The sequence below is a fragment of the Spermophilus citellus genome (assembly GCF_964194105.1).
Source record: "Spermophilus citellus genome assembly, chromosome: 1".
NCBI lineage: Eukaryota > Metazoa > Chordata > Mammalia > Rodentia > Sciuridae > Spermophilus > Spermophilus citellus.
The window spans coordinates 226,999,232-227,015,788 of NC_138182.1; the positions used below are offsets into that span (position 1 = coordinate 226,999,232).

Sequence of the window (16,557 nt, forward strand, 5' to 3'; positions counted from 1 at the left end):
ATATTAATTGGATAAAACAAAGCTTATCACTTGAAATAAATGGCTTAGCCAATTAAATTATCCGTTTTATGTTGTTAAATTAAAAATAAATGACTTTTGTTCTTTCCCGTGGCCCGTTTTAATGCAGGTTAGAAAAGGTGGTGGTGAAATTGATATACAGAATTTCCTAGAGGAGTAATTATTAGAGGAGGAGTGCACAGCATTAAGATTCTAAAGTTGTTCTGTTTGGTTTTTGGTTTTTGTCTCATCCAAAGCATCACCTTGGAATCATCAGGAGTTCTTTTTTATTTTTGATAAAGTAAAGCCAGGTTTTTGTTTTTGTTTTTCTTTTCTCCTTTAGGAAAATCGATGAGCTTGTTATTATTATAAATTATTGGTGCTTTCCCACCAATAAATCTGGAAATTTTATCTTTTAAATTAGTTAATCTTAATTCTCATAAGAAAATAAGTAAAAATATTTTTTTGTAGGTTTTTGAAAGGTATCTCTAAGAAAATTGAGAACTTCACTTATCAACCTTAATAGAAAATTCTTGAGATGGGTATAATAACATAAGCATGATACATTATTGATTTAAGTAGAATTCTGTTTGTCTAGACCGGGGTTTTACAATCTCGGCACTTGACATTTTAGACTAGATAATTCTTTGTGGTGGGCTATTCTGTGCATTATAGGATGATAATTAGCGTCTCTCATTTGTACCCATTGGATACCAGTGACAGCCACACCCTCTGTTGCGCCAACCAAAAGTGCCCACAGATAGTGCCAAATGTGCAAATGTGACTGAACTCCATAAGGATAAGGACCATGTAGGGTTTTGAGTTATCTGTTTTCCTTAACACCTAATAAAATGATTGTACCATATTAAGAATTTAGTAAATATTTTAAGTAAAAGATTTCTGATTATAAAGCAATTAATTTGCCTCCTTGTCTTTTAATTTTTTTTCTTTGAGACAAGATTTTGCTATCTTGTCCAGGCTGGCCTTCAACTCCATGGCTTAGCCAAGCCTTCTGAGTAATTAGGATTACAGGTGTGCACCACCATGCCTGACTTTAAATTTTTTTTTTTAATCTTTATAATACATATCGAGAATCTTATTAAGGAAATATATTTGGAAGGGATCACAGTTTACTAACTGCAGTAATCCATTGCATGAATATAAAGTTGTCTAAAAAATACATGATTTATAATTTTTATTATTTCAAGGACTTTCCTTTTATGTATGCTTATACTCTTTTGGGACATTTCTACAGGATTAATTTGTAAAGTGGCTTTTTGGGGTCAAAGTGTTATTTAAACATTTAAGATCTTAATAAGTATGGCCGATTTTTCTCCCTTATTCTAAAGACAGACTTTTCATTAGATTTTTCAAGAGTGGATGTGATTAAGGGGCAGATTTTGGAATTTTTCAGTCAACATCCTTTAGTGCTTTACTAGCAGGAGTAATAAATGTCAGTCCATTAGTACCAAATTGTAGATTATGTCTGATTTCTATTAATTATTACTTATTTGCAGTCTTTTAGACATGCTTAGTTTCTATTAAGGCAGATCCAGATCCTTTTCTCAGTTCTTTTATGTTGTAACTTCAGGAAAGAAAGTTTGCAAGAAGGATTGGGTCTTGTTAGTTTTGAATCTTAGTGGAGAGCTCATTTGAGCTTTATGTCTTAAAACTCTAATCAGGGGCCAGGATTGTGGCTCAGTGGTAGAGCGCTTGCCTAGCATGCGTGAAGCACTGGGTTCTAGAACCACATAAAAATAAATAAACAAAGGTGTTATGTCCATCTACAACTAAAAAAAATTTTTAATGTAATTGATACATTAATCCTTACTATTTAAATTTTTTCCTTGAACATTGAACATTTGCCGACAGCTTTATTTTTTAGTTGTTATGTTGTTGAAACAACCATCTGAAAGCTAAAGGTGGAAAATTAAAGTTTATCCACACAGTGAGATTTGCTATTCAGTAATAATTATTTACTAGAAGCCAGGCATTTTAAGATAAGTCTGGGAAAGGAGTACTTTTTCTTTTTTTCATTTTAACAAACTAGTTTTTGCAGCTTAAAGTACTTATAATTTGCCTACTGTCAGAGTTTATACTTTTAGTGGTACTAAAAGACCCATAATCACTGAGCATATTACATATTACTAATGATATATTTACTAAGGCAGATAAAAATGTTAACACAAAACTTTTGTGTTACATTTTTGTGTGTTTGCATAATCCACTATCACAACGCAGCTGCACAACACAGTTGAAATACTCCAGTCAGTCAAAACGACATGATCAGTCAGCATGTGCCACCCAACCTCCAAGATCGAAGATCGCCTTTCTGGCGATTCATCTTTGATCCAGTAAGTGGGAACTGTTGCAGGAGTATATAACCTATCTACATGAGGGGGAATGTTGCAGATTGCATTAACATGCAGAATTATGATCCACTACTTTCCTTTTCCCTACCATGGTCCTTAACTTGGATTCCATATTGTCAGGGAGCTATTCTTAGCTTCTTCAGGTATTTTTTATTTGAACTTTATGAACTTATCACCTAGTAATAAGTGCTAGTAATAATATTTTGGTCTATTTTCTTTCTATTCTTTTATATATAATTTTTGTGAAATTGGAGTTCATTAATTAGTGGCGCTATCTTGGCATTATTGAAGAGAAGCAAGTTTTAGTCTTTCATAGAGATACTTAGTAAATATTTTTAAAAGCAACAACTTAGAGGGTGAATTCCTGGGAAACAAGATTAGAAATATCTGATTTATGCTGTGGTTTTTTTTTTTTTTTTTTTTCTATAGGTAGCTTTTTGTGATATGGGGATTGATGAATGCTATTTACATGGTTTGGAAATCTTGGGCTGATATGGGACATTTAAAAGTGTGTTACTGACATGGTGCTATTTAACATAATGCACTCAGCTTTCTTAAAAATATGTATTTTCTTTCAAGGTATATTGATTACAACCATCGCTTCCAAGGGAGAATTGCAGAACTGGCCTGACCTCTTACCAAAACTCTGTAGCCTATTGGATTCTGAAGATTACAACACTTGTGAGGTAAGAATATTTGCTTCTTATAATTTACTGTTTCCTATAAGAAAATATCTTGTTTTTCTATTGTAAAATTATTCTTGGGAGTTACATATATGTAATAAAGTTATTACCAGACTTAATCAGTTGAAGTGATATGTTCATATCTAAAGATAGACCAAAACTTACCAAATTCTGAGACCATAAGTACTTTCTTAGTTTCTCAGAACCATTTTTATGTTTAATAAATGATGAATTTGTGGTATGTCCCATTTGGTCTAGTTTTAATCATACTGTAATTCTGATCTTGGGCTTTTTGGAGGGGGGGGGCATTGATTAAGTCAATGGCAACCTCTTCATTTGGTAAGATAAAGAGGAATTCTAAAGTATCTGTTTCAATAGCAGGCTTCCAGTTTGAGCAGAAGTCTATTTTAAGTGAAACCATTTTAAGTGTTTACAATTTCTAATGCAGTAACTCCTTCCTTTTCAAACAGTAGCAAGGTTTAAAAGCAGAGAAGCAGAAGAATAACCTAACAATAAGGAATCAGATAATTTTATGAGATGTAGTATGTTGCCTAACCTGTCTTAGGGAAGAGGAAATAGGAAAGAAAAGGTAGGGGGGAAGGGAGTGTTGGCAAAGTATTAGGATGCCTTGGTATCCTCCCTTCCCCCCAATTTTTTTTTTAATTCACAGAGACGTGCGTGCGCATACACAAATACCTTAAAAATACACTTAGAAAATTACAGAAAAAGTAAATAATATTTAGTCACCATATAACAGTTGATTCTATTTAAATATTACTTTGTGATGGTAAACAGATGAAAATTTTAAGCATTTTCAAGAATAAAAAATTTGTCCTGATTGTGAATTGTGTAGCAGCTACACAAAAATTGTATTTTAGGTAAATATTTTTGTCATCTGTCTGAACTAAAGATGTGGACTTTTTAGTTGTAGGTATGAAATGATTTGCTAAATTGTTTGTTCTTAGTTGAAACTTGTTTTTTTTTGTTTTTGTTTTTGTTGTTGCCTTAGTAAGTAACAAGGTTATATTTAATGTGTTAAATCTAAGGCTGAAATTTTATATTTTTTAATTAAATTGTAAACTTATATTCCCAAGTTTCTTTTTGATGCATTATAAACTCTAAAAGGATGTTTGGTAATTGCCTTAAAGACTAAAAAAGGCAATTTTTAGTTAACTGTACTATGGAGAATAAACACAAAATTGCTATGGTAAAATTAAGAATTTTGGATTATCCACTTTGGAATAAGATGATTATAGGGAAATAGTTGCCGATGTGAATTGTCTGTTCCTTAAATGATTGTGTCACCATTTAACCAAAAAATGGTTTATCTATAAGTAAATTTTAAGTGGTATTGACTTTTTTATGTTCTTCCAAAAGGGAAGTTACAGTGGTTACATATATACTTCTATGAAAATGTAGATTTCAATGGTATAATTTATTTCAAAATTGAATAATATAGAGATTTTAGAAGGCAGCATTTTATGTGGGCTGAGAACATTGATGCATAAAATTAAGCAATATTCCTCAGTTTGCTTTTAAATGCCTTTGTTTTGAATGAATTCCAATAATTTAAAGTATGTATCTTTTACAGGGAGCATTTGGTGCCCTTCAGAAGATATGTGAAGATTCTGCTGAGATTTTAGATAGTGATGTTTTAGATCGCCCTCTCAACATCATGATTCCCAAATTTTTACAGTTCTTCAAACACAGTAGCCCCAAAATAAGGTATTTATATGACCAATATTAATTTATAAACTCTGATATAAGCCTTACTTCTGTCCTACTTTGTATTTTTGTGATTAGCAAAAGATAATGGGCCAGATATAATGGTGCACATCTGTAATCCCAGAGACTTAGGGGACTGAGGCAGAAGGATCACGTAATCAAAACCAGCTTCAGCTACTTGGCAATACCCTGTCTCAAAATCAAAAGGGGCTGGGGTTGTTGCTCAGTGATAGATCACCCCTGGATTCAGTCCCCAGAACTGAGGGGAGAAAAAAAACAGACAATATTGGATATTCCACAAAGGTAGACTTCAATAAGTTGAAATTTACTACTTTAATAACAAATCCCATAAAATGTTGACTCTTAATGATGAAATTTTCATTAAATATAGTTAATTACATTCACATAGTTAATTACATTCCCAGTATTTACCAGCCATCGTCTTACAAGTTCTTATAAGACAGATTTAGTTGAGGGGCTTTGGGATTTTTTTAAAAGTTATCAATCTTGCCAAGTTCAAATGCCTTCATTTGTGGATGTGTAATAGAAATTCCTTCAGAATAACATCTACATATTCTTGTCACTTAGAGTCAGGCAACATTATTTGATATAATACTGTGAGCTCTTCGAGCCTTTCAACATATGTTGTTGTCTTTCCCCTTCTACCACTGTTTGCAGGTTCAGTGACTGGCCTATTCTCTGCTTTTCTTCATCCTCTGATAACTAAACTGATGTAATTTTAATGAAAATACATACTTTTAGTTTAAGAGTTTTACATCTAAATTATGGGGGGTAGTGAGCATTTTAAGTTCAAAAGTAGCAGAATATTTTATTACACCCTGAAATCATATAGTAGGTTTTCTTGGCAAATCCTGAAATTAACCTGGTCTGCCTTGATCATCTCTGGAATCATATAGTAGGTTTTCTTGGCTAATCCTGAAATTAACCTGGTCTACCTTGATCATCTCTGTATCCCTAATTTCTACAACAGTGCCTCACATACAGTTGCCAAACGCATATTAGAATATGTAAACTAACCTATTGAGTTTGTTCATCAGTTCCTAACAAGCTATAAATATGATGTCTTTGTTTTAATTGTTGGAAGTGCATGAGGCTCCATAACTTCTTCAAGTGTTCCCGCAGCTGCTGTACCAGTTGGCTTCGTGTGTGTGTGTGTGTGTGTGTGTGTGTGTGTGTGTGTCTGTGATCCAGTTGTGATTTTTTTCCCCCCTAACTTTTTTCTATGAAAACATTGCTCCTTCTTTAACTATTGGTTACTTTGGTTTTTGCTATATTTGTTGGTGCTTCATGGTTTTATATAAAATAATCAAATGTCACATTATTATTTAAATAAAAATCTTTGCCTAGAGGCACTTATTCAGGAGTCCAAGAGCATGACCATATTCCATAGATTGTAACTGTTAGTTGGGCTTCAAAATTCCAAACTGTATTCAAAGGATTGTGGTATCGGCAATGTTACCAACGGGTTATAAGAATATATCTTAAATTCTGTTTATTTCTCAATCTTTCATACTTTATCTTAGTAATTTCAATTACTCTTCTTCATAAGTAGTACTTGTGTCATGCTCAGATTGGAAATTAGTTAGTAGATGTATAATTGTGATGGCATCAAAATACATATTGAAAAGAGTATATTTTCAAACTGTTATTTTTGTGGCATAATTAACTAAATACAAGTTTGTGTCCCCCAGAAATTCTCCTCCATTGACATTTTAAGCAGTGAGTGATTTATATATTTCACTTCTAGGAATATTAACTTTTTTGTGAGTAATTCTCAGCAATTAAGAAAAATCCAATAAAATATTCCTGGTAATTGATACACTATTGCTAGATATTAAATATTAATAATTATTATTTCAGTGTTTTATATTGTAGATGGTCATTTGATCAGCAGTACAAAATACTTCTATTTAGTGAATACTCATGATTACATACTTGAGACTCTGTTTTATCTAGTTAAAATTTTTCTTTTTGATGTATATTTGGGTGGATATGGATATCTGCTCTGTAATTTCTCTGCACTAATATTCATCTTTATATAAATGTTTCCAATAATTCATATTATTTAACAACTTAAAAAGTTTAACTTGTGTTTACTGTGTACTTTTAAAAATGTTGTCCCCTCATATTATTGTTGGGAACTTGGAAACAAAATGAGGAAATGGAGTATAGTTTTACATTTAAATCTTAACTCTCCTTCCCTTGCATTTCTTTCTAAATAATTTTATCACATTTATACACAAATAGAGTATCAGTTTGTTTATGGGATCATAAAAATGGCATTGTACTAATTGTAATCTCTGTTGACTTTATTTAGTATTATGTTGCTAAGATGCATTCATATAATATCACTATAGCCCATTTGTTTTGAATACTGTGTAATTTTGCCTTGCGTGACAATTAAACAATTTGGTGTACACTTTTCCCCTGGCTGCCTTTGGGTGACATCTGGGTTTTTGCTACTATTAATAGTGCTGCCAATATCAAACTTCAGAACAAGTTGTACCAATTCATACTGTTAATAAGATTTAAAAGATTCTATGGCTACACTTGTTCCACATTTGGTATTGTCATGCTTTAAATATTGCAAATCAAATATATATAAAATATCTCATTGTATTGCTAGTGTACTTTCCTGTCAATAAGGAATGATGGATATCTTAATGTATTGGCTCTATGCATTCCCTTTTTCTGTTGTCCTTTTTTTCCTTTTGTGTTATTCTGTGTTCCATTTGACACAGGAATTTTCAAGTGAGGCTTTTTGATGTTTAATAGATAAATATATCTGGTGTCTGTAGGCATGTTATGGGGACACTTTTTTTGAGACAGGTTCTTTCAGTATTGCTCAGGCTGGACTCAAGTGATCCTCCTGCCTCCTCCTATGTAGTTGGAAGTATATAGGTTTGTGCCACCTGGCTCACGAGATAGGAATGTGTTCTGTCTTTTCTATTTAAATAACAATATTTTTGTAAGTATATTCATAAAAATAATTTTTTTCTTATTGATTTAAAAATCTCATTTATCATGCAAAATTCCATGTGTATATGGTCAATTTATGGCTTCTTGATTGTATTCTGTTGCTATTTTATGTACATAGCCTCAAACAATTCTGGCTTATTTTAGGGCAATGAGCTTTTGAGGCTTTTAGCAATTGCAGTTATTTAAAAAAGAGATATTGGAATGTTTTGGTATTCAGAAGTAAACAGATTAAACAAGGGGACTTCAAACTACATCAAGATAAGTTTTCAATTTTTTAAGTCATGCTCTAGAATATCTTAATTTGGACTAACTGTTCAATAGTACTATACTACTATTTATAATAAGGTAAATTTAAATTCTCTCCTGGAATTGAATGAAAATAGTAAAGCCTACAGGTTTTTTTGTTTTGTTTTTCAGGGGGTACCAGGGATTGAACTCTGGGGTACTTAACAACTGAGCCACATCCCCAGCCCTTTTTTTTTTTTTTTTTTTTAAATTTAGAGTCTTACTGAGTTGCTCAATTCACAGTCCTCCTGCTTCAGCCTTTCCAGCCACTAGGATTATAAGCGTGCACCACCATGCTGACTAAGTTTACAGATTTAAAACATGCATTGGGCAGTGGAAATAATCATAAGCAATTTATTTGAAGAGTTATGTCTAACAAAAATTGATGTTGGAAGATAGGCCAAACAGTATTTGATCTAAAATATGCAGAAACTGCAAGATGAAAATAACTGAAACATTCTCCACTTTGCAGAATTTACTCTGAGCTTATTAAATGTTTCAGCTGCTTCTAAGAGATTTTTTTTCCAATATAAAAATACTATGGTCTATAGGAAAAGGATTATATTGGGAAAATTTTTATTCTTTAGGAAATAATGACATTTACATGTTATCAGACAGATCTCATTAAAACATTGACTAATATATGAATACATACCAGGAACATTTTTTTTTCTTTTTATTGTTCCTTAATCATCAGATTATCAATATGAAGAAGTTTTTGTTTTAAGAGTTTACAACCAGGATAGTAAGGATCCTTTTCCATGTAAACCCTAGAACTAACAGATTTTATAAAAACTTGAAATATATATTGGAATTGTGTTGCATTTATAGATCAATTTGGGGAAAATAGGCGTCTACAATAAAAGTTTTTATACTTTTAGCAGTCTTTCACATTTTATTAAATGTATTCGTAGGCTCTTGATTTTCTTCAATAGTGTTATAAGTGGTAATTTTCCTAAGTTAAATTTTCTAATTTTTTCCTTTATTGGCAATGTTCACAACTAACATGTGTATTAAGCAAGCTATTTCAACAAAAGATCATGAGGTAAAAGGAGTTTATTTGTCCGACTGTGAACTTACAAATGTAAATCCTGGACTGGGATTGTAGCTCGATGGTAGAATGCTTGCCTCGCATGTGTGAGGCCCTGGGTTCGATCCTCAGCACCACATTAAAAAGATATTGTGTCCATCTACAACTTAAAAAATACTTTTAAAAAATGTGCATCCTGCTATTGATTTTCTAAAAACTATTTTGGAAACAGTAGTAATAGTTGCCTTTGAAGAATAGAGTAATTTTGCCAATATGTGCACGCACACAAACACTTTTAAGTTCAGTTTAAAAACCCTTTAAAAAGTCACTTTTCTTATTATTTTTTCCCATTTACTTACTGTGCCAATGACTTAACATACATTTGCTTGTTGAGTTTAATCCCCACAATAAATGGATGAATATGATATTTTATAGATGAGACTTTAAATCATAACTGCTTACCTTGTGCCACACACTTAATATGATTCAGATCTCCTTATAACCTAATACCTTAAATGTTTGATGTTCTTGCCATTACTGCTGAATCAAAATCCAATGATTTTTGGCAGCAATTAAGACAAAGAAAGGTCCTTGTAGGCTTTATATTTTAAAAAGTAGGCAAACAGGACAGACAATAAGTAATATAATTTCAGGTAGTGATGTATATAATGGAAAAAAATGAGAGTAGAGGTAAACAGTGATTCACAGAAATATTTTATCTAGGAGGTTCCCTGTAATGGTAACATTTGTGCAGAGACTGAACAAAATAAAGATTCTTTGGAAGATCAAAGGGAAGAACATTTTAGAGACAGCAAGTGAAAGGGCCCTGGAATTAGGATTAAAATGCCTTTTAGAATAGTAAAAGAAAAAACTTCACTGTAGCACTATAGAAACCAAAGATAGAGGAGGCTGGGGAGAAGGAGCCTTATTGTAAAGGTTAACTAGCTAGTTCTTACCCATGGAGTGAAATTTCAGCCCATAGCCTATACGCCAAGAATGGTTTTAAAAGACTATATTTGAGGACAAAATGAAGGCTAGTAAAAATTATATGTGGTCCATGAAGCTTAAAATATTACATTAGCCTTTTGCAGGAAAAATAGATTAGGTTTTATTGTAGCAATCTGAAGAAGTGTGTTTTTTTTTTGTTTGTTTTGTTTTTTTTTTTTTAATATGTGTCAGGCAGGTTATAATAGGGCTTGACACATTAGGATTTAGGAAACCAACTAGGACCTAAACCCTGAGGAGAGATCAAGGTGTGCACTAGGTAAGAAGTAAAGGCAGGGAAAAGTGATTGATTAAGGGTATTTTTAATGATAATGCTGAAGAATTGAATTGGGTATGCCTTATTCAGTTCTACATTTTTGTTTCAAAAGGAATGCATACATTATTTAATAATCTTTAGCATATAAAATAAATTGTTCCCTTCACCTAATCCTCTACTTTTTAATGCTATCCACTATTAAAAATTTGCATGTCCTTGCAGACTTTTTTCATTTGTTTAGAAACACTAATATTGCTTTGTAACTTTTATTTTCTTCCACTTAATATTGTTCACAATCTTTATTGATACACAGAGATTTGACTCTTTCATTTTAGTGGTTGTCTGTATGGTATGCATGTACCAAAATATTTTTATGAAAGAATGTTTAATATCTTGCCAGTCTTGTAGACAGAAAAACCACACTGAGCATATGTTAAACTTCAAACTTTGTTTCTAGGTCTCATGCTGTTGCATGTGTCAATCAGTTTATCATTAGTAGGACTCAAGCTCTGATGTTGCACATTGATTCTTTTATTGAGGTAAGATTTGTCACTGCCCCAGTTGTTTTCAAGAATGTTAAATAATGCTAGCAGCACGTATTTTTTTAAAATAACTTATAATTGTGAATAGTATTTGACTTATTATTTCTGGTAGTATTAAAATTGGATACAGTATAGACTTTGTAATTTTTATTAGCTGAAAATAAAAATTTTTCTGCTTGTAATACAAACATTTATTATAAGGTGTAAATGTCTGTTTATCTTGATACTTTAAAAGTTTTCCTATCAATATATTGTTCAGATTGTATGTGGAAGTTATTCCAGTATTTGAAACATGAAAAACTGGTAAGGTTGGATAAAGTTGCCCAATAAAGAATCTGAAGGTATGGACTAAAAGGACATAGTAATTACCTTCCATTGAACAGTGGGCAGCATATGATGTGGTCCTATAACCTCAGTATGTAGTAGGCTATACTATTTAGGTTTGTATGAATGGACTGTGATGCGTGCAATGATGGAGTTGCCCAAAGATGCATTTCTCAGGTTGTGTCCCCATAGGTAAGCAGGGATTTCTGATGTTTTTTGTAAAATTAGAGGTGTCAAGGGAAAAAAATGAACTGTTGTATCTCAGCAAACAGCTCTAAAGACATTTTTTGATAAAAGCATAGTTTTTTGGCCATGAACCAGAAACAGTACATTTACTTTTCAAAACGTCTGCTGCTTGAGAACAGTTGAAGATATTAAGGTTCCTTAGGCATCTTCTCTTCTATTTTCATTAAATGAAATTTAATAAAATGGTCCATTTCTTTTCACCTGTTCTTAAAAATCCTTTAGAGATCATGCTGCTGATAATCATGATCATGCTGTTGAAATCCTAGGAGGAAGGGAATCATAGGGGTATTTTTTCTTTGCTTAATTTTTAAATGGATTGGCTCCTTCTGAGGATTTTTTTGTAGTTATTTTTGATACAGGGAATTGAACCCAGGGTGCTTTACCACTAAGCTGCATCCCCAGTTCCTTTTATTCTTTGAGATAGGATCTTGCTAAATTGCTGAGGCTGGCCTCAAATTTGATCCTCCTGCTTTAGCTTCCAGAGTCACTGGGATTACAGGTGTGTGCTACCACATCTGACTTGATTTGGGGGTTTGTTGTTGTTTTGGTTTGGTTTGAGGTTTTTGATATTGTGTCTCACTGTGTTGCCCTCAAATCCTTGGGGTCAATTAATCTTTCTGCCTTTGTCTCCCAAGTAGTAGGGATTACAGGTATATACCATCATCCCTGGCTCTTTCTGAGCCCCCTGCCCCTAGTATGCCTGCAAGGTGTTTTTAGTATACTTTTGAGTGGAGATAATACAATGTACTGGGTAGTGTTAGAAAATCTTAGATAAGGGGCTGCAGTTGTATCTCAGTGGTAGAGCGCTTGCCTAGCATGTGTGAGACACTGTGTTTGATCCTCAGCATCAGATAAAAATAAATAAAATAAACTGGGCGTAGTGTTGTGCACCTGTAATCCCAGCAGCTGGGGAGGCTGAGGCAGGAGGATGAGAGTTCAAAGCCAGCCTCAGCAAAAGCAAGGCGCTACAACTCAGTGAGACCTGTCTCTAAATCAAATACCAAATAGGGCTGGGGATGTGGCTCAGTGGTTGGGTGCCCCTGAGTTCAATCCCTGGTACCCCCAAAATAACATTTTTTTTTTTTTAATTTTTTAAAGTCTTGGACAAGACTGCCTAGGTTCTATCCTCAGCTTTGTAGTTATGTGACCTTGGGTATTTTATTTAATTTATTTAATGTTTTTCTATTTTATCATCTATAAAGGGACTGACATTGACTTCCCTTATTGTGTTTATTATAAAGCTAGTTGCTATAAATAAAATATAATAGGGCTCACAACAAAACAAGCTTCTTGTGTTAGCTGTTGTATTTAGAGGTAATAGAGGTTTCTCTTATAATCATAGTAGCATTCTTTTAGAGCTTAATAAAAGAAACAGTTATAGATATACCAGTATCTTATAAGGAAATATAATTTAGAATAAAAGAAACTCTTCTGGAGATAAAAATCCTCAGTGAGTGGGTCAAGAACATCTCCTTGGGCTTGGGTTGTGGCTCAGTGGTAGAGTGCTCGCCTAGCATGCACGAGCACTGGGTTTGTTCCTCAGCACCACATAAATGTAAAATAAAGATACTGTGTCCACCTAAAACTTAAAAATAAATAAATATTTTTTTTAAAAATCTCCTGGCATTTTATTATGTTTTACATTACTGATAAGTACCATAGTAAAGCATCTTTGCTAATCCTACATGATAATAGACCTATAAGGAAATAACTGGCACATAGTGGACCTTCAGTAATAATTTGCTAAATGGATTAATAGACTAATCATTTTCTTTAATTATGAATGTTTTCTTCAGGGGCTGATGTTATGTCTGCTAAGTTTGACAGAATGTTAATGAGAAGTCTGTTTGTTACCAGTACATATACCTTGGCAAACCTGGGTATTCATTCAGTGATAGTAGTAATGAAAATAATGGGTACATGGTGATTAATTGAACACATGACACTGTCACCCTCTAGCCCAGTTATTATTCTCTAAGAGGTAAAAAATGAATTAAATGGTTTTAGTAAAATTTAATGAAGGGTACATGTGTAATATATAAGTAACACCTTCTGGGAAGAGCTTTCTTCTCTGGCCCTATAAAATATCTGTGATTAAAAGAAACCTACTGATGGATATCAGAAATAGGAGCAGGACTTGGAAAAATTGAAGTTTAAAAAGTGCTACTTTAACAGTACTTCACCTAGTGTCACATTTAATCATTGCACTTCTCTTTGGTCTTTTTTGTAATAAAGTTTCAGGTTCCAGGGAGGGAGAAGGGAAAGGAAAGGGGAAATAATAGGAGGTAATACTGGCCAAATTATATTGTTAAATTGTGTGTATATATGAATATATATAACAACAAATCCCACCATTGTGTACATCTATAATGCACCAATAAAAACTGGAAAAAAAAACAAAATTTCAGATTCATTTTTTTAGAGAGACTGATTTTCTGAAGAAAAAAAAAACATTGGGACATATTGGATTTGGTGTATTTTTTTTTTTTAATGATTTTTTTTTTTACTACTTTCAGTGTGTGTAGATAAAACTTCTTGAGTGGCTTAAGGAAAGCTTCATTGTTTTTTTCACATCCTCATTTGCAACCTCTGCAAGAAGGAACTTCTTTCAATGGAAGTTTGTTAATAGTGAAGTTAGAGTGAACTTAAGAATCCAAACAAACCAAATTCAGATTCCTCACTGGCTAGGCCTGCCATTACTGAGGGATTACTGGATGTCTGCATTTCCTTCAGAGGTTTGTGACTTCTGTAGAGAAGAAAACTGACTGTAGGATTTTCAGGTAGCAAAGTTTTGACCTTGTGGTATTTAACTGTAATGTGAACTATTTTAAATTGTCAGGAAATATTCTTGTCCCCACTGAGTGTAATCCTGAAGGACTTTTATCTCCAGATGAAATTAAATGCTTTCTGTATTTATCTTTTTTCTAAATTATATTTCCTTACAGATGCTTGCATGTCTATCACTGTTCTCCTCCCTATCCTTTGTTGATTTCTAGTTCCTTATCTGTAAAATTCAACGTTGATAAAATGTTAGGAAACCATGTACTTTAGCACGTACACCCCTCGTGGCCTAAACCAATCAGTTCAAACAAATCCCCCTATTTTACTAACCAATCACCCCTACCCAACTTGTTCCCGCCATTGAATGTGCTAATCAATGTTAAAGAGTTATTGTTTGATTTTTCCCGCAGTATGGAATGATTTGCTGTGTGATGTTGTGATGCATAGAGTATAGTATCCCCCCCAAAACCTATAAAACCTCACTGAACAAAGGACCGGGACTCACTCCCTGGGACCGCTGCGTCGGGAACAGTTGTGAGTCCAGGCTCAAGCTTGCAATAAAGACTCTTGTGTGATTGCAAAATAAATAAATAAATAAATAAAATGAAATAATCTATTTTCCATTCATACATTCTTTTTTAGCTCGTAGAGGAACTTGTGAGGAATAGCTTTAAGATTGATTGCTGTAATTGCTATTATAATTCTTTTCCAATAGTTGACTTTGTGAGCAGCAGCAATGTAGGGTTAGGTTGTTAACCTCTGTTTCCGGGTGCCCTGTCTTCTAATGAAACTGTTTTGTTCTTATAAACAAAAATTAACTCAAAACACAACTGATTATACTGTAAGAGAATGGCTTTTCATCTGTTATCAAAATCTTTGGCAGTTGTTATACATTTAATTGTCTTTTCTAATACTGAAAGCCATTTAATTAAATCTCTTTTTTTGGGGGGGGGGTATTATATCTTAAGTTTTCTTTAAAGATCACTAGCTTACAGATTTCTTTTTATTATACATAAACATTTCTAATATGTTGGAGTTTTTTAACTAGAAAAAAATATTGTGTTTCTCATGCAATAGAATCTCTTTGCTTTGGCTGGTGATGAGGAACCAGAGGTACGAAAAAATGTGTGCCGGGCTCTTGTCATGTTGCTTGAAGTTCGAATGGATCGCCTGCTTCCTCACATGCATAATATAGTTGAGGTAACACAGATAGTTTAAAGACTTTCTTCATTGTTCCCTCAAGAAAAATATTGGACACAAAATACATAATGTGAAACTGGTTTTCTAATTTATATAACACATGGGGGATTATAAAATGAATTATGATTATCTTAAAATTATCTTTATGGTGATTCTTATTTCATAAGACTTAAGATACTATGGGAGGAAGTTATTTAAAGAATTAGAGAGCTTTTAATTGTAATAACCAGGAAATATTTACATTGAGTTTATAAAATGAGGGTCAGACTAAATAAGCAATAAAACTTTGGGAGATAAGTACCATATTATTGGGTTGTTGAAGTTGAAAATTTAAAAAGTTCCTTCCTATACATTACTGGTAAAATTTATCTGATTGACTGTAAGTCATGAAAATGATATTGACCATTTTAGTTTTTTTTAGATTTTTTTTTTTTATCTTGAGAAGGAAGTTTTATCCTTCAAGAAAAATATCACTGGTAATCAGAAAAATTAAAATAGCAATGAAATATTTTTCACACATAAGTTAATACAAGGTAAAAATAAGTAATAAATACCATAGCTGTTGATGATATGGATATCTTGTGGAGTATAAATTGCTGCAGTCTTTTACATTATCATTTGGCATCTATCTTATGTGCATATATTTTCACTCAATAATTCCACTTCTACAGAGTTCTGACATGTTCCAAATATACATGCCCCAAAATATTATTGCTTTCTTTTGTAATTAAAAAAAGTTTACCAATAAAAAATATGAGAATTAATTATTTTGATATGATATGACTGCAGTGCAACGATTTTAAATCATAAAACCATTTCTAAATACCAATTTGGATAGAGGTTCCAGCTATACTATTATCTGATAAGTAAAAAAAAATATATATATATATATATATATATATATATATATATATATATATATAGTAAATTTATATCTGAAAAGTAAGTATCTATATAGTTAATCAGATCATTTAGATTTTTAAAGGTGCTCTCAGTCTCCATGTAATTGAAAGAAAATTGTTAGGAATTTTTAAGTATATCAATCACAGTTTAACCATCATGAAAGGAAGGGATCTTTCAATAACAAGATAGACAACAAATTATTGTTTAG

General features: G+C 32.4%; 1 protein-coding gene across 6 annotated transcripts in view; it reads left to right on the top strand.

The window, feature by feature from the left end:
• Positions 1–16,557, top strand: part of TNPO1 (transportin 1) — an 85,917-nt gene that overhangs the window by 40,675 nt on the left and 28,685 nt on the right. For all 6 annotated transcript variants that reach the window (XR_014022966.1, XM_081301280.1, XM_081301282.1 and 3 more), the window contains 4 exons: positions 2,949–3,055; positions 4,644–4,777; positions 10,811–10,892; positions 15,324–15,446. Coding sequence is in view for 5 of the 6 variants with exons in the window: in XM_081301280.1 (XP_081157406.1) it covers positions 2,949–3,055; positions 4,644–4,777; positions 10,811–10,892; positions 15,324–15,446 (446 nt within the window). In the remaining variant the exon portion in view is untranslated. The remainder of the gene's footprint in view (positions 1–2,948; positions 3,056–4,643; positions 4,778–10,810; positions 10,893–15,323; positions 15,447–16,557) is intronic.